Source organism: Aquarana catesbeiana, linkage group LG01 (genome assembly GCF_042186555.1).
Source record: "Aquarana catesbeiana isolate 2022-GZ linkage group LG01, ASM4218655v1, whole genome shotgun sequence".
NCBI classification, from domain to species: Eukaryota; Metazoa; Chordata; class Amphibia; order Anura; family Ranidae; genus Aquarana; species Aquarana catesbeiana.
The window spans coordinates 243,170,178-243,189,610 of NC_133324.1; the positions used below are offsets into that span (position 1 = coordinate 243,170,178).

Below are 19,433 nucleotides of genomic sequence, written 5' to 3' on the forward strand. Positions count from 1 at the left end.
CACATATGCCCATGGCCTATGTGAGCAATATATCATTTAGTGACAACTTTTTGTAATTTTTTTTTTTTTTTTTTGTCATTATTCAATCACTTGGGACAAAAAAAATAAATATTCAATGGGCTCAACATGCCTCTCAGCGATTTCCTTGGGGTGTCTACTTTCCAAAATGGGGTCATTTGGGGGGGGGGTTGTACTGCCCTGCCCTGCCATTTTAGCACCTCAAGAAATGACATAGGCAGTCATAAACTAAAAGCTGTGTAAATTCCAGAAAATGTACCCTAGTTTGTAGACGCTATAACTTTTGCGCAAACCAATAAATATACGCTTATTGACATTTTTTTTACCAAAGACATGTGGCCGAATACATTTTGGCCTAAATGTATGACTAAAATTTAGTTTATTGGATTTTTTTTATAACAAAAAGTAGAAAATATCATTTTTTTTCAAAATTTTCAGTCTTTTTCCGTTTATAGCGCAAAAAATAAAAACGGCAGAGGTGATCAAATACCATCAAAAGAAAGCTCTATTTGTGGGAAGAAAAGGACACAAATTTCGTTTGGGTACAGCATTGCATGACCGCGCAATTAGCAGTTAAAGCGACGCAGTGCCGAATTGTAAAAAGTGCTCTGGTCAGGAAGGGGGTAAATCCTTCCGGGGCTGAAGTGGCTATAGATGAAAACTTTGATCTACATATGAAAATAACTATAGAGTAGCAATATATTGTTAAAATGTATTACTCAATGGCACTTGCAGACAATCCGCAAGTGTCCTTTTACAAAAGAATGACTGCATTTTGACAGACACTGCTGCTGTATGTAATCTTGACAGCTGGTAATTGTAGCAACAGGAGAAGGCAGATGTGTCATAGAAAAAAAATTTAAGCTTTTTTTTTTTTTTTTACAGACATCTCTTATATTGAAAATTCTAAAGTTAAACAAGGGATGCTTAAGTATTTGAATGCTTTACTTGATCTCCTTGGGAGAGACGTTTCAGCTTTGTGGTCCCCCTTTATATAGAGAGCATTCTTCATGAATTCCTATGATACAGTCAGGCTTTATTATGCAATCTGCATCAAAGTGAGATTTCCTTCACTTTCAGGCCTGGTTCACACCTATGCAGTTGATGCATATTCCAGGTGCATTTTGCATTTTTTAATACAAGTTTTTGATCCATTGAAGTCTATGGAACCAAAAACACAACCTGCTGGTCCCTGGCCTTTTCCATAATATGCACAGATGTGAATCCATGTTGAAATAGACTGTAGTGCGTTTCTGCAAAACTTAAAATGCACTAAACTAAACTAGAAGTGCATAGGTGTGAACCAGGCCTTAGTCTTGAACACCCAATTGGAAGTGAGAGAAAAACAAAAAGTAAGGAGAAATCACTGGAACAAGTGCTACCAAAACCAGAATAGAGGGGAATCTTCCAATTGGTACAGCTCATGTTTTCACCTAGCTTTCTGTTCCAATGACAAATGGACACACATACAAATAGAAAGGGTTAATATCCCCAGTAGGAACACAGACAGCAATAAACCCTGACAGAAGTTTTACCCTTAAAGTAGAAGTCCATGCAAAAACTAAAATCCCTGCATATATAGACACCACAGATCTAACACTAACCTCTCTATCCCTGTAAAGAAAAAAGGAGTATACATACCTTTTTTGGAAGCCGAACTAACTCGCTCTGACTGACTATATTGATAAATAGTTTGAAATTTTGATACACTTCAAGATACAAAAAAATATTTTTGGAGTTCCACTTTAATAATTTTCATTTATAACTGCAAAAGAGCCAACTCTTTAAAGATATATAATACAGAGTGAAAACATGAACAATATTAGTACAGGGCTAATTTTATTAAAACTGTCAAAAAATAAAATCAGTGGTTGCCTGCCAAGTCCATTAATGGGTCTATTCTTTCTAAAGCCATTTAATGGGGTCTGACATCACATACAAAAGTTCTTTTCCACAACATGATTAAATAGAAAGCTTCCATTGCTGAAGGGATATATGGATAAAGTTCAGTGCATGTTTGTTCTTCATGTTCCAGCAGGTCAAAACCACTAACACAATACTGTACCATAGGATCTGAAGCAGGAGGAGATTCTACTGTCCATTACAAGAATGAAAACAAACAGGAAATATTTTCTGCTAAACTAACAGAAAAAAAGGCATATTTTGTATATTCATTGTGCTGAATGTTTAACATTTTCACAGTCAGGGGCTGTGTTTTTTATTTTATCTTTTAGCATTGGCTCTGTACTATGATCAGCAGTACATGTCAGGCAGTAGTGCCCTGTGCTGTTAGTTGCTCCAGGCGAAAGACATATGAAAACAAAATATTTTAAAAAAAAAAAAAAAAAAATCAGTCTTCTCGCAAGTAAGCTTCTGGAACCTCTTCGTCTGACAAGCTGCTTCTTGGATTGTCCCCGCTTCTTGGACTGTCCCCGCTTCTTGGACTGTCCCCATCAGGAGAATTGTCTTTGTCTTCTTTCTTGATTTCCTCTGATTGAAAGGCAGCTAGCAAGGCTTCTGCCTTGAGAGCAAGTTCACGTGTCTCTTGTATTTGTGTCTGGACCAGCTGAATGTGATTCCGAACTGTCACAGAAGCTTGATCAGCACCTGTTTAGTAATAGTATATTTAACCATAGAAACTACAAGAAAAAAACAAAACTGTCATAATAGAAAAATATTATGCCACCTGAATCTCTCCTTCTAAGCAAGTTTGTTGCCTGGTGTTTATACTGATCTAATGACTTCAGTACAATCCAAGTCACTGACATGGAACATGTATAAAGATCAGGCGTTGACACAAGCTGCATACTGGTCCTAAATCTCTGACTTAGCAATTAGACTTTTAAGAAGGAAGTCAGAAATAGCCGGGAAGGAAATCTGAAATAAATAGCAGCCTATAAATTTATAAAGTGCCATATTTCATTTACAGAGATGGCTAAAATTGTAGAAAGATAGAATTATAGATAGATAAAATTATAGCAAGATAGATGGATAGAAATGTATTATTATTTTTTTTGGAAGTGGTGAGGGGAAGAAAAAAAAAAAAAGGAGGGAAAAACAAGTGCATACAAATAAATTATGGCCCTGGCAAAAGGTGTCAACGCTGTAAAATGGCTCTCAGGATGCCTCTTGAATTTGGCATGCATTCTGTCACAAAGTAAGGGAACCAACCAACCATCTTCTATAGGGCAATATGCAGCCTTGGAATGGGCACAATGGGAAATAAAGCCCTTTTGGAGCATGTTACTCGTTCCACCCGTATTTCAGTCACTGAGCAGAAGCAGTTCAATGTTATCACAATTTGAAAGTTGATTATAAAAAAAAAACAAATGTATACATGATACATTATGGTTTAAGAATAAAAATCTGTGCTGTTTTAATACTCCACTAATTCAAATTTCAAATGTGTTTACTGCAAGTCTTGTCACACATACGTGTACATCTCTATCAAGCACACACAGAAGTATTGGGGAAAGAACACAATCATTCAGAAAGTCCTCCAGCAAGCACAGCAGTAAAGTCATGGCCGAAATTGTTGGCACCCCAGAATTTTTTTCAGAAAATCAAGTATTTCTCACAGAAATGTAATGCAGTAACACGTTTTGCTATAGAAATCTTTATTCCCTTTGTGTGTATTCGAACAAAACAAAAAAAGGGGAGGCAAAAAAGCAAATTGGACATAATGTCACACAAAATTCCAAAAATGGGGTGGTCAAAATTCTTGGCACCCTTTCAAAATTGTGGATAAATAAGATTGTTTCAAGCATGTGATGCTCCTTTAAACTCACCTGGGGCAAGTAACAGGTGTGGGCAATATAAAAATCACACCTGAAAGCAGATAAAAAGGAGAGAAGTTCACTTAGTCTTTGCATTGTGTGTCTATGTGTGCCACACTAAGCATAGACAACAGAAAGAGGAGAAGAGAACTGTCTGAGGACTTGAGAACCAAAATTGTGGAAAAATATCAACAATCTCAAGGTTACAAGTCCATCTCCAGAGATCTAGATTTGCCTTTGTCCACAGTGCGCAACATTATCAAGAAGTTTGCAACCCATGGCACTGTAGCTAATCTCTCTGGGCGTGGACGGAAGAGAAAAATTGATGAAAGGTTGCAACGCAGGATAGTCCGGATGGTGGATAAGCAGCCCCAAACAAGTTCCAAAGAAATTCAAGCTGTCCTGCAGGTGCAGGGAGCGGAGCACCAGTGTCAGTGCAAACTATCCTTTGACATTTAAATGAAATGAAACGCTATGGCAGGAGACCCAGGAGGACCCCACTGCTGATGAAGAGACATAAAAAAAAAGCTTCTGGGAAAACATCTTGTGGACAGATGAGACCAAGATAGAGCTTTTTGGTAAAGCACATCATTCTACTGTTTACCGAAAACAGAATGAGGCCTACAAAGAAAAGAACAGTACCTACAGTGAAATATGGTGGAGGTTCAATGATGTTTTGGGGTTGTTTTGCTGCCTCTGGCACTGGGTGCCTTGAATGTGTGCAAGGCATCATGAAATCTGAGGATTACCAAAGGATTTTGGGTCGCACTGTAGAGCCCAGTGTCAGAAAGCTGCCAAGATCCTGGGTCTTCCAGCAGGACAATGACCCCAAACATACGTCAAAAAGCACCCAGAAATGGATGGCAACAAAGCACTGGAGAGTTCTAAAGTGGCCAGCAATGAATCCAGATCTAAATCCCATTGAGCACCTGTGGAGAGATCTTAAAATTGCTGTTGGGAAAAGGCGCCCTTCCAATAAGAGAGACCTGGAGCAGTTTGCAAAGGAAGAGTGGTCCAAAATTCCAGGTGAGAGGTGTAAGAAGCTTATTGATGGTTATATAGGAAGCGAATGATTTCAGCTATTTTTTCCAAAGGGTGTGCAACCAAATATTAAGTTAAGGGTGCCAAGAATTTTGACCAGCCCATTTTTGGAGTTGTGTGTGACATTATGTCCAATTTTCTTTTTTGCCTTCCTTTTTTTGTTTTGTTCCAATACACACAAAGGGAATAAACGTGTATAGCAAAACATGTGTTACTGCAATACTTTTCTGTGAGAAATACATGATTTTCTGGAAAAATTTCTGGGGTGCCAACAATTTCGGCCATGACTGTATATCAGTGTAATTCTGTACAGAACTCTTACCAGCAAGATAAGCCGCTTCTGCAGCCATCTCAGATATTCTTACAGCCCGCGCCCAGTTAGCCTCATACTTCAGATATTCATCCTGTAACTTCTTCATCTAAAAACAAAAAGTAACACCCGAAGGCCATGAGACAGCACAAGCGAGTAACAGTGTCACAGTGCAAACCACACAAGTTAATGAAAGAAAACTATAATGGCTTTGGGTCAATCTTAAATCGGTTTTATTTATTTTAAAAAGGTTTAAACTGCATTTTTATAGGTTGTGTTATTAAGTCTTATGCCGCGTACACACGGTCGGACTTTTCATCTACAAAAGTCCAACGGACGCCGACGGACTAAAGCTGGCTGGTAATCCGATCGTGTGTGGGCTTCTCCGGACTTTCAGCAGACTTTTTCAGCCTCAAATCCGACGGACTTTAGATTTGAAACATGCTTCAAATCTTTACGTCGTAACTACGACGGACCCCGAAATCCGCTCGTCTGTGTGCTAGTCCGACGGACAAAAACCCATGCTAGGGCAGCTATTGGCTACTGGCTATGAACTTCCTTATTTTAGTCCGGTGTACGTCATCACGTACGAATCCGTCGGACTTTTGTGTGGTCGTGTGTAGGCAAGTCCGTTCGTTAGAAAGTCTGCTGCAAGTCCGCCGAAAGTCCGCCGGAAGTCTGTCGGACAGGCTGTCGGACTTTTGTAGACGAAAAGTCCGACCGTGTGTACGCGGCATTAGTTTTACAAATAAACATTTAATATCTGATAGAGGATTTCCAGAGCACTGTAGGTTAGTTATAGAGGCAGAACAGATACTGGGGACTATTTAGCAAAACTGGAGCATGCAAAATCTGGTGCAGCTCTGCATAGAAACCAATCAGCTTCCAGGTTTTATGGTCAAAGCTTATGAACAAGCTGAAGTTAGAAGCTGGCTACCCTGCACAGCTGCACCTGATTCTGAGTGCTCCAGGTTTAGTAAATCTCCCCCACTGTTTGTGTTGCAGCTTCTAAGGTTTGATTGAAACCTCTGACCTAGCACTCAGGTAAGGTATGAATCTTTTTGCTATAAAGACTGATTGAGGAGGATTTAATAAAACTGGATCAGTCAGAATCTGGAGCAGCTTCAAAGCTTAACTGAACAAGCAGTAACTACTGTAACTATTTATATTATAAAACGACTGTATAAATACAGCCACTCCAGATTGTGTCTGCTCCAGTTCTAGTAAAAATTGTTCACACTGCCTTCTATAAACTGATTCTCAATGTAGATCACCACCAGCTAGCTGGACAGGTGTGTGTTTTAAATATTTAATCTAGACAGAAGTGAAGAAAAATTATCCCATCAATAATCTGGAAGTTCCTACTGAACAAATACGCTTGTGATAAGAAAGGAATATCCTTATTTTACAAACTTTTCTCAGAATTCCCTAATTCTGTTAAAACCAATAATATGCTGAAATGGGAAAAGGATCTTTCCTTATCTATTTCTTGGCAACAATGGAATAAGGCCAGAATTCTGAGCACTAAGGCATCATCCTGCGTTGAACATTGGGATAATGCTCAAAAGATATTAAACAGATGGCATCTTACACCATATAAACTTTACAAAATCTACCCATCACTCTCTCCAACTTACTGGCAATGCAATGAACAAACTGGTTCCCTTTATCATATTTTATAGAATTGCAAAAATCTTAGTAGTTTTGGAAATCAGTTTCGACATTTATTGCTAACCTCACTGGTAATTTACTTCCCCTTACTCCCGCAATGGCCCTTTTAGAATAAATCTGGATCTTTACTCTGTAGAATATAGAACAGTAGTAGCAAATGTATTAATAGCAGCAAGTCTGACTATAACAAAACTATGGAAATCTAACGAAGCCCCAAATTTATCTGATGTTGTTATAAGGTTGAATACACAAGCTCAATATGAGTTAATGTTGGCGTATAAAAATTACAACATGGTCAAGTTTGAGAAATCGTGGCAAATATGGACTAGTCACCCTAGAGCTTCTACCTCACTCAAAAACATGAGCTGCAGTTCTTAAACCATATTTCAGTATTATTCCATGAGTAATATCAAGGCTTAACAGTTCTCTCTTCACAGTTCTAATTTCTGGAATTGTCCATGATAATGTTGTCATTAGTTAGCGCCTGTTTACAGTTAGAACCCAATGGGGTAAACAGGGATGTTACTATACTGTTTATGTAAGTTTTATTTGATCATTTGTAGGACTACTGTCCATTACTTTGATTGAGATTAGTATGTAAATGTTTTACTGCTATACCCGATTGTTATATACCAAAACCAGCTGCCTTTAATTTTTCTGTTATTTGTATAGAGATTTAAAAAAAAATTCTTTAATGATTAAAAAAAATAAAAAAGAAATAAAGAAAAATTAACCAAAATAAGGACATGAGGAAATGGTTACATAACAAGATACACATTTACAAACCAAAAAAATTCCTACCTTTGTCTGTTTCTTGCTTTAAAAATCATATGTGCTCATGCACAAGGATGACTATGGCCAAACACTGCCCAGACCAGCAAATTTGAGACACTTACAGCTAAGTTACATGCTGACAGTCTGCTGCTGTCTGCAGCTATTTACATGTAATCATAGATGGAGTGATTATCTGCAGTTAGGGACAGATGTGCAACCATTGGGGTTTGTGTCCAGGAGCGCAAGTCCATCCCTAAAGCATGGGTCGAATTCCAAAAGAATTTTTTCGAATTTGTATTGGGCTACAGCAACTGCCGATTTTTGTGCGGCCATCGAATTTGAGTGATTGGGCATGTTGGAAATTTTCTGAAAAACAAAATGATTTTCTAATGAATAATGGGAAAATCGTGCAAGAAATAATAGAGAAAGAAATGTGCATTAGCGCAAGAAAAGATTCCCAGCCATGAAAATAATTTTCTGTAGTAACAGAAGGTGAAATTGAAGGCTTGATTGGTCGAATTTCGAAAACCAAATGGTGGTATCATCAGATCACAAAAAGCACAAAAGTTCTGATTTCCAAAAGAAAATTAATTCAGAATTGATCCATGTATGGCCTGCATCAAGGCAGGTAATCACTCCACTGATTTGCACAGGCTGTCTCCAGCGGATTGGAAAAACCGGACCATACCTGCTGCAGAAATATGCTAATTTGGGCAGTGGCAGGCCCTTATCGTCCATGTACATGAGCCCTATTACATGAAGTTGCCCAGGGAACTGTATACAGGAAAGAAAAGTCAGTTTTAACGAATATCAGCTTCTGATGAAAAGAGCTCACAGACCCCTAAAACAACAAGATATAATCCTCCCAGATACACTAAGTAGTTGTGATGATATGCACAGTTATAATAACATGTCAAAGTTGCAAAATCTGGGTGTTAAGGTTTGTTTTACCCTGGTCACGAAGGGGTTAGTTAAGAAAAAAGAAGGCTCACAGATTTAGCCCTGGTTCACATTAAAGCGATTTGACATGTCAAATTGCATGCCAAATCAGCGGCAATAGCACTGTCCGAATCATTTGCAGCGCCACACCGATTCCCAAAAGTAGTTTCTGTACTACTTTTGGCGACTTCGGGGCGCGATTTCCATTAACATCTGTGCAGCAACCCGCACAGATGTCTCTGAAATCGTCCGCGAAGTCAGGACTGACGTGTGGGAATGAAATTGTGTGAATTCAGCTGAACGCGCACGATTTCATTCCCGCTGTCAGTGTAAACCAGGGCTAACACATACTTCCTTCTCTAGCAATTTAAAGAGGAGCTAAACTCTTACCTTCATTCTACATGGCTAGTGAAAACAGATAACAGGCTTAGAGCATAAAAAAAAAAAAAAAAAAAAAAACTTATTCCGTTTATATATAACCACTTCGGCCCCAGAAAGATTTACCCCCTTAATGACCAGGCCATTTTTTGTGATACGGCACTGCATTACTTTTGCTGACAATTGCGCGGTCCTGCAACGCTGTACCATGTGGCATTTGATCACCTCTCAGTTTTTATTTTTTGCACTATAAACAAAAAAAAAAAACACCCCGACAATTTTCAAAAAAAAAAAAAAAAAAAAAAATCTTTATCAATTTAGGCCAATTTGTATTCTGCTACATATTTTTGGTAAAAAAAAAAAAAACAAAAAAAAAAAAAACCCCAATAAGTGTATATTGATTGGTTTGCACAAAAGTTATAGCGTCTACAAAATAGGGGATAGATTTATGGCATTTTAATTTTTTTATACTAGTAATGGCAGTGATTTTAGCGAGACTGCAACATTGTGGCAGACAGATCGGACACCTAACATTTCTGAGCACCAGTGACAATATTACAGTGATCAGTGCTAAAAATATGCACTTACATTGTACTAATGGCACTGGCAGGGAAGGGGTTAACATCAGGGGCGATCAACGAGTTAAATGCGTTCCCTGGGTGTGGTTACTAACTGTATGGGGGATAGGCTGCCTGGGACAACACACAGATCTGTCTTCCTGCATAGCAGAAAGACAGGATCTGTGTGTCATCCCCTGACAGAACGGAGATCTGCCTTGTTTACTTTGGCAGATCCCCATTCTGTCTCAGCAGGAAACAATTGCAGGCGTCTGATTTTCTCCAGCGCACGCCCACAGAATGCCATGTACAAGCCCGACGTACACCTATGGCGATTCGCGCAGCCGAGCCAACCTGCCGCAGTATAACTGTGGCGACTGGTCGGCAAGTGGTTAAAATATGTCAACAAGGGAGGGAAATGCATATATACAAAAGGTTTAACTTAAAAACATTCCAATCATATTTCAGGGGCCATTGGACCTATACTAAGTGTCACGGAACGTCCCACACTCCGCTTGAGTGCTTCCGTCATATACCACTTCCTCCCAGTCTGTATACAGATATCCCAACCTCTCTGAGCACAAACAAGGCGACACTTGCTTGTTGCTACCAAGAACTGACTTTATTCAGAACCAGAATACAGTCTTATATACACAGGAGAAGATTACTCTAACAATACAAACGTAACCTAATTAACATGAGCTAATTATCTAATCCTTTATACAGCCTAGGTGACGGAGACATGACCTTTCGCCCAGACTTGTGGTCACCGAGCTTCACACAGTTATAGCAGTCGTCCCGTCTCCTACATTGTATAGAGGACAATGTCATTAGCTCATTCAATTAACATAAACACAGGTTGGTGACACCAGCATCTCCTCACAGGATGTGTCCCAACAGAATGAATCCATTGAAAATCCAGGGCCCATAATCAAAAGGCAACAGGCTTGCATACAGTCCTCTCCAACTGCCTCTGTTCTGGCTAGGTCTGTGACATTTCCCCCCTTTCGGCAGGAGACTAACACAGGAGGAGACCCCAGACGGGTTGACTCCGAAGTTAGTCCATAGTTCCAGTCCTCTACTGCCTGTACCCACACAGTACCCCAAACAAATTGTTCCAAACAGAGTATTACTCACCCAGCCAACCTCTGCCTCTCTCAGAGAACATATCTGCCGCTGGGGAGAGGCCTGGACTGGCTCTTCTCCCTGGAATCCTTTCTGCCGCTGGAGAGAAGACAGGGTGTCTGGGCTCACTCTGTCATGCTGTTGGGGATCGGGGCCCACTGCCCAGCATCCCTGGGGTATACAGGTGGAGACTGAAGTCCCATCCACCTTTACAGGAAATCCATCCTCTGTTAGTTGAGGGCAGAGTCCAGCAGTCCTCGGCCCTGTTGCCAGCCCTTCTGCTGGAAACCCCACACCATCTGCTCTGGCTACCTGTTGGGGAGGGAGGCCGACTGCCCCACCTCCCTGGAACACTGTAGTTGTTGCAGGTGATGGCCAGAGGTTGGTAGCACTCTGCCTGGTTGCCGGTGCTTCAACTGGGGAAGTTCCCTGTAACTCCACAGATACTGCTGTTGGTGCGGGGCAGAGCACAGTGAAGTTTGGCCCCAATAGCAGCTCTTCTGCTGGAGGCTCATCAGGTTGTTCTTCCTCAGCAGAAAAGTCTATCAAATCCCCTGTCTCTGCAACTGGTGTCTGGGGATGGAGGTTCACCATCTCCTGTCCATGGAACCCAGAAGATGCTATCAGTGCTGGGCAGAGATTAGCAGAGCTCTGCCCTGTTGTCAGCACTTCAGCTTTGGGGATGGCAAGCTCCAGATTTTCCACTGCAGATTCTCTGGCATGCTGCTGGACAGGCACATTCCTCCATCCAAGATCATCCCATGCAGAAACAGGATCATCAAGGTCAGTCAACACTTGCTGCATCCGCCATAAGACCTCTGCCTCCATAGCTGTGGGGGCAGGTTGGCAAAGCACACTGTTACTCTGCCACATTGCCGACTCTTCAGCCAGGATTTCAGGGTTGTCAGCTGGTATTTCCTGATAGTCCCAGGCAAAGGGAGCCCAGCCCTGGCACTGAGCAATGTCTAGCAGCCGTCTGTAGGCGATCTCTAGCTCCCATTCCTGAACGGCCAGAAACTCCAAATCTTCCTGTGCCCAGTGCACTTCCGAAATGTTCAGTAGCCCTTCTCTGAAATCCATGATTTCGTCCACCCGCCGCTCCAAATCACTCCCAAAGTTAGGGTCCCCTGTCAGCTTCACAAACAGTCCCAAGCCGCCGTAGCTTAAGCCTTCTGTTGGGCTGTCATCCGCTATCCAGGGACATGCTTGGGATACATGCCACCGGAGGGCTCTGTAGCTCTCATCCAGCTTTATCTCTGCCCAGACCAGCCTGCTTAATTCAGCTGTCTGCTTCTTGTGTGGTTTTTCTCCCAAAAACCGCACCCGCAGTCCGTACTGCGACCAGTACCTTTCCTCGATGGAGGGGAGAACTTTTCCCTGGTGTCGCTGCTCACGGGCTAGCGCTTCCTTCCAGAGTTTGCAGCGAATAGAATCACACCATCCCAGCAGGACCTGCTCCGATACTGGTCCTCTGTGCTGTATCTGCATCTCTCGCAACCTCCTTCTGAATTCCTCATCCATGGCGGCTGGTATCTGTACCTCTCCTCTCCTGCTATCTGGACCTTGGATCCAGATGGAAGTTTGGATGTCCCAGACTGCAGGAAGCTTTCCCGCTGCTTGCCACCAATGTCACGGAACGTCCCACACTCCGCTTGAGTGCTTCCGTCATATACCACTTCCTCCCAGTCTGTATACAGATATCCCAACCTCTCTGAGCACAAACAAGGCGACACTTGCTTGTTGCTACCAAGAACTGACTTTATTCAGAACCAGAATACAGTCTTATATACACAGGAGAAGATTACTCTAATACAAACGTAACCTAATTAACATGAGCTAAATATCTAATCCTTTATACAGCCTAGGTGACTGAGACATGACCTTTCGCCCAGACTTGTGGTCACCGAGCTTCACAGTTATAGCAGTCGTCCCGTCTCCTACATTGTATAGAGGACAATGTCATTAGCTCATTCAATTAACATAAACACAGGTTGATGACACCAGCATCTCCTCACAGGATGTGTCCCAACAGAATGAATCCATTGAAAATCCAGGGCCCATAATCAAAAGGCAACAGGCTTGCATACAGTCCTCTCCAACAGCCTCTGTTCTGGCTAGGTCTGTGACACTAAGCTTTTTCAATATGCGTGTAGACTAAGACCAAACACATGTAGCAAAATTCCTATGGCCCCAAATTAACAAAAACCTTCCTATATACCCAGGCTGTAAATGCATAATTTACACTCCTCTTTCTATCAGCCAGTTTTCTGTAATGATTATCATAACTGTGTAATATTAATGACCTTCAGTCATTTTCTCAACTTTCCGTCTATTAAATCTTCTGCCCTTGTTGTTTTAACTTTCAATAGTAAAATTTTTTTTTCTGTCAGTAAACACCTTATACAGCCCACTTCCTGTTTGTCTGGTCATAAGCCTAAGCTTAAGACAGGCACAGCTCTCTCTCACTCTCCTGTGAGTTTGCCAGGTCGGGAGGGGAGTGATGAGGCATAAGGGGGCCAATGAGAGCCGCAGGGCTGTAGAGCTGGAGGTGTGCCCCTGTGTGTCTGTGTAAAACCAGGAAGTGAACAGACAGCAGCTTCAGCTGCCCACAGTTAAAATGGTTGCAGCCAGACTCAGTGAAGGGAGATTTCTGCAGCATATTTGGCAAGTACAGAATGACAGTACAGGGGCGTAGATAAGGGGGGGGGGGGGGTCAGGGGTGTTCAAACACCCCCCCCCCCAGAGCATCCTGGCAAAATGCCCAGACAGTGTCCCTGCTGTTTAGCCACAGCATGAGCACAGTAGAAGCAGCGTTTCAGAGTGCAGCAGCCAGCCCCCCTTCTATTGTGCCCCATCCCCTCAGTTTAATAAGGGGTCCCCCTGAAAAGCATGAAATTACTGCGAGGTCTCAGGTGCCGGCAATTGACAGTGCACAGTTGAGAGAACGCCTAGACTCCTCCTCGAGGTATCATATGACACAGCCGAAGGGAGACTGGGGATGCAGAAGTTTTCCTACTTCTGTGCCGTGCTGAATCTGAGGTCTGGTAAGTGGGGAGGCATCAATTTTCTTTTTTAGGAAGGAGGAAGTAAGAATTCCAGTCTGGGGGAGTTTTGATATTTTTGCTTTGGTGGGTCGGTTTAGAGACACGGGGGGGTTTAAATTTTGGGGGGATATTTGAGGGGAGGGAGATATTTTACAGTGGGAATCTTTGCTTGGGGAGAGAGGGTTCTTAGGAGGGAGAGGGGGATTTTTTTTTCCCTTTAAAAGAGATGTTTTTTTTTTTTAATTATACTTACCTAGGTGGATGGAGCATCGATCCATTATTGCATCTGTCCCCAGCTGCTTCTAAGCCCAACAGAGTGATCAAAGATCGCTGATTACTCAGTTCTCAGCCTTCAGTGAGCAAAGAGTGGTGACTGTCAGTCCCTGGCTCTGCCCCCCCCCCCCCAAGTTCACTGGAATTCCAGGCTGTGGAGGGGGCAGGAGCGGCTGGTTCAGGGTCTCAAGAACATATTTGGGGGGCACACCCTACAATGCGTTTAAATTCAAGATGGTGCTGTTATAAGACCTACAAACAGTACAAAATATATTACAGCGCACACATACAAGAATGACATTTCCTGCAAGGCTAGTTAAAAACACCTGAACATATTCAAAAAATACGGGGGTTTGGTCACACTATATGGTCATATAGTGCTAAGCCCACTTACTGTGACAAAGTACCCCGAATTAGTGGGTCCTACTCTAGTAATAGAATGGAAGATCCTTTGTCTCAACCATGGGAGCTGAACTAGCAGCACCATCTTGAATTTAAAAGCATTGTAGGGTGTGCCCCCCAAATATGTTCTTGTATATTGTAATAGAACCTGACCAGGTTTTTTGGGCTGGAGCACCCCTCCCCCTCCTCATTACCTCTTATTTAGTGGCCACCAGTGCATAGGATGTATCCCCTTCAGTTCTCCCACATAGAGGAGTTTAGCTCCCATGGTTGAGACAAAGGATCTTCCATTCTATTACTAGAGTAGGACCCACTAATTTGGGGTACTTCGTCACAGTAAGTGGGCTTAGCACTATATGACCATATAGTGTGACCAAACCCCCATATTTTTTGAATATGTTCAGGTGTTTTTAACTAGCCTTGCAGGAAACGTCATTCTTGTATGCGTGCGCTGTAAAATATTTTATACTGTTTCAGGGTCTCTGTGGCTCACTGAGAGGCTGAGCAAGCTGCTGGTCCAGGCATCTGGGTGAATCCTGACTTTAAAGTTAGGATCTCTCCACAGCCTGGACCTGCTGAGCAATGTCAGCTGACAGCAGGCTATAGCTGGCTGTCGGCTAAAAATGGGTCACAAAAGTGCAGAACGAACTGCGCTCCTCCCCAGGAGAAGTACAACCAAGCAGTATGCTGTCCCTTCAGAGTGCATGCAGCAGTGACATCACCGGCTGCTTTCCATGTGAATATCTCCTAAACACAAGTTTAGGAGATATTCACTATACCTACAGGTAAGCGTTATTATAGGCTTACTTGTAGGTATAAGTTCAAAAGCTGGGTTTGCTACAGTTTAAGACTGAATAAAAAGCCAACCATATTGACCAGGTGCAAAGGGCACCATCCTGTGGTAGGCAGTGCACAATATTTTTTAATCTCTTAAAATGTTTCATAAAATTTCTTAGGACACATTTTTTTAAGGTTTAAACAAATCACTGAATTTACTGCCCACCACAATATGTTGCCCCTTGCACCTGCTCAACTTGCATAGTAAGGTTATCTAAAATCCAGTCTTGGGTCTCATTCATATATCCCACATGACCATGGTGCAGAAAGTATACTGCAAATACCTGCACCCAGGATCAGATGTTCTAATATCTGCTCAGCCTGTACACCTGAGTGATGGGCTGAAAAGAGCCAAGGCTGTCTGCTGTTGTAAACATATATCCACACATCCAGTGGTTACCTGCAGGTAGGGATACATTTTTGCCCTTGGATAAAATCTCTCTGCATCCAGAGTCAGAAATTTGTCCCTAACAGCAGGTAACCACTGTGACCCATGGTTTGTTAGTGTGTCACTTAGGCTTAAATTGATGTGGGGAGTAGATGATGTAGATGTAGATGATACCGAATGTGCTGCAGGAGTTCCGGCAAGGGATGGAGCTCATCCCAGCTCATGTAGTCACTGAAGGGAAGAGAGAAAAAAAAATCCCTGGCTTCGCACATCCACGGAGTCCTATGGTAATGTAGTAGTGATGGGAGAGACCTCAGCCTGGGTGCCCGCCAGGCCACACCCCAATGTGTTTTGCTTTGTCCCCTGGAGCTTAAACATGGGGACCACTGGATGTGCAGATTCATGTTAACAGCAGTGGCTCTTTTCAGCCCATCACTCAGGTGAACAGGCTGAGCAGCTGACAAAAATTGGAACATCTGGGATCCTGGCTGTAGGTATTCATGGTATATTTGCCATTCCATGGCCATTTAGAACATATGAATGAGATCTAAAGCCTGGTTCACACAGAAGTTTTTTTTAGTTCAACCCAGCAGGCTGAACGAAAAAAAAAAAAAAACACCTAGGGAGCTTAGGAGGAGCTCACTGTACTAATGAGTATACTACCGCACCACAACTGTGTGCATTATGTTCTATTCAGTTGAATGGGGATAATTTTTGCTGCGCTGCATTGCAAAGTCTCATGGCCCCACTCTGCTGTCACATGTTTTTACCGTACCTCCCCCAACATAAAAGTGTAACTGATGCCTTTAATTGAAAGACCTGACCCCCCCCCCAGCAAAAAAAATATCTATGGCACTGTCACAGTATATATAAAATAATATGCAAAGTGGTTGGAGGGAAGCTTCAGAATGGCAAAGATGTTTTTATTACAAATTATTACAAATTAAGTAGACTGCAGTTCCTCTAAGGTGTTTTACCTTAATGCATTCTGAAAAAGTGTAAAGCGCATGCAAGGGCTTGACCCACAATATTCTGTTACGAGGCTCAGTGGGAAATAGCTTGCTTGTGGGATTTGATGCAGGCTAAATGGCAATACAAGTGTAACTGCACAAAAATGTACAAAAACAGCAGCAGGTAGGTAAACACCAGTGTACCATGAACAATGCAGTCTTAGCATGTCTAAAAAAACTGTTCCCAAAAAAGTTCAGTAAACATTTCCCATTTTTGGAGCCTACAGTCCTTGTAAAACAGGACTCAAAGCAGGTGTTATGTATGACCTACTTCAAGGCCATGATCTCTTTTCCCCAGCATGTGAAACCGTTATTGCTACAACATATAAGTGACAAGTGGGAGACCTATTAGTCCTGCAGACAGCATGTTGGGACAACAATTTTACATGCGACTCCAATCTGGAAAAATTAAAAACAAATCAGAATTACCTGCACACGTGCCCCAATGATCACCTGCCAAATGGCACCTTCTTCATTAGAGTTCAATTTGTTCACAAGAGAAGTATATTTTTGCTGAAGTGAGACAAGTGCATACACAGTCTGTATTAAAAAAAAAAAAAAAAAAAAAAAAGGGTTTAAATCATTTGTTACTAGTACAGATGCTCCTGACCTTTCCCGATGCAGTAATAAAAAACACTTTAAAGTGAAATTAAAGTTTTTATTTTAATGTTATACATACCTAGCTTGCTATGGGGGAACCCGAGCCGCTGCTCTGCGTCCATTAAGACAAGGAGCCGCAACTTGCGCCCCCCCTCTCCTCATTGGCTCACTGACTTTGATTGACCACAGTGGGAGTCAATGGCACCCGCTGCTGTGATTCAGCCAATCAGGAGGGAAAGTCTCGGACTGCACACAGGTCTTTTATCTTATTGCATAGAATAAAAAACACTCTGCCTTTAGAACCATTTTAAAGATCACTTTCACTACTGACAGACACACCCACTTTTTAGGGCATATCATGTATATAGTTTCAGAAAACCAGCAAACCTAACCACAATCATCAGTGAACAAAAGTGAAAGGTTCTGAATTGCCCAAACAAATGCTCTTATGCTTTTAGTAAGAACTGTTGCAAGCTTTGGCATAATAGAAGACTGTTGCGCAACTGCATGAAAATTGTTTAAACCCTGGGAAGGTTTGTTCCTGTAACTACTCTAATTCAGAGTTGTCTAGCACGGTTGCATTTAAGAAAATTACACAGTAATTAAACTACTAACCAACAAACAGCACTGTATAATATATATAGCTGATGCTAATACAGTTTATACAGCACTGCCAGCAGCTAACCCCTTAGTAAGGAAAATAGTCAGTTTAGGGTGCGTTTGGCCCAAACAAACTATTTAAAGTGATTGTAAAGTCTCTTTTTTTTCTCAAAAAACAAACATGTTATACTTACCTGCCCTGTGCAGTGAATTTGCACAGAGCAGCCCAGATCCTCCTCTTCTCGGATGCCTCTTCGCTGCTCCTGGCCCCTCCCTCCTGTCATGTGCCCCCACAGCAAGCAGCTTGCTATGGGGCACCCGAGCCAAGCTGCAGCTCCGTGTGTCCATTCAGACATGGAGCTGCTGTGCGGCCCCGCCCCCTCTCTCTCCTGATCGGCTAACTGACTGACAGCAGCGGGAGCTAATGGTGCCGCTGCTGTGTCTCAATCAGGAAGGAGAATCCCAGACATCGCTGGCCAGAGATGGGGCTCAGGTAAGTATTAGGGGGTGCTGGGGTAGCTGCTACACACAAAAGGCTTTTTATCTTAATGCATAGAATGCATTAAGATTTAAAAAAAAAAAGAAAAAAAAAAAAAAACCTTCTGACTTTACAACTCCTTAAAATTGAAAGTAAACCTGGTGGTTGGCATAGCCAATATCCCAAACAACCTATCTTTCCTTTTTATATGTCACCCTGTTAACAGATTATGTTAACAAGCCAATTACATGATGCTTGGCCCAAAGTTTATAAAAAGTAATATATTAACGTATGAGCATTAATAGTATGTTTATCTAGTTATTCAGGTTTTAAAAGTGGTTGTAAAGTCTTGTGTATTAATTACTTTGATCCTCTCTGTTTTAGATCCCTGTTCAGTACAGTGTGTGCATTTTCAAAAAAATTATAATGATAAATACCTTCTTTGCAGAGCCCTGCTGTCCTGTCATATGACCTCTCTCTGCTTCCCTTCCCTGTGAGTACAGTGGGAGGGGCTGAGATTTCCCTCTGATGAATGGAAGCTAGCAGAGGGAGGTCACGTGTCTGCACAGCAGGGCTCTGCAAAGAAGGTATTTAGTATTATACTTTTAGGAAAACACACACACACACACACACAAAGTGTACTGAACAGGGACCTCAAACATAGAAGATCAAAGTAATTAACTGCTTAAGGACCAGCCGCTGTCCCTATACTGCGCCGTAGGTGTATGTCGGCCACTTTAAGAGCGGTAGGGGGCACGCGCCCATGGCGCGACGCCAGAGCTGTTGCACGTGGCTAGGGGCCACGATGCGACCTGCGATCGCTCCACAGAGAGCCAGAACGGGGATCTGTCAATGTAAAACAGACAGATGCCCGTTCTGACGGGAGTAGAGATAGATCTGCTGTTCCTAGTAATAAGGAACAGCGATCTCTTTCCTCCTCCAGTCAGTCCCATCCCCCCACAGTTAGAAACACCTCCCACCAGGGAACACATTTAACCCCTTGATCTCCCCCTAGTGTTAACCCCTTCTCTGCCAGTGACATTTACACAGTAATCAGTGCATTTTTATAGCACAGATCCCTGTATAAAAAGGTCAATGGTCCCAAAAAAAAAAAAAAAAAAAGTGTCCGATTGCCGTCATTACTAGTAAAAAAAAAAAAAAAAAAAAAAAAAAACAAACAAACCATAAATCTATCCCCTATTTTGTAGACTC

General features: G+C 42.2%; 1 protein-coding gene across 2 annotated transcripts in view; it reads right to left on the reverse strand.

Moving 5' to 3' along the window:
* Nucleotides 1-1,745: 1,745 nt before the first annotated feature.
* DIABLO (diablo IAP-binding mitochondrial protein) overlaps nucleotides 1,746-19,433 on the reverse strand; it is a 49,870-nt gene continuing 32,182 nt past the window's right edge. For both annotated transcript variants that reach the window (XM_073626893.1, XM_073626884.1), the window contains exons 4-6: nucleotides 16,973-17,083; nucleotides 5,158-5,254; nucleotides 1,746-2,625 (exon numbers count right to left, since the gene is read on the reverse strand). In XM_073626893.1, coding sequence (XP_073482994.1) covers nucleotides 2,369-2,625; nucleotides 5,158-5,254; nucleotides 16,973-17,083 — 465 coding nt within the window. In that variant the 3' untranslated portion in view covers nucleotides 1,746-2,368. The remainder of the gene's footprint in view (nucleotides 2,626-5,157; nucleotides 5,255-16,972; nucleotides 17,084-19,433) is intronic.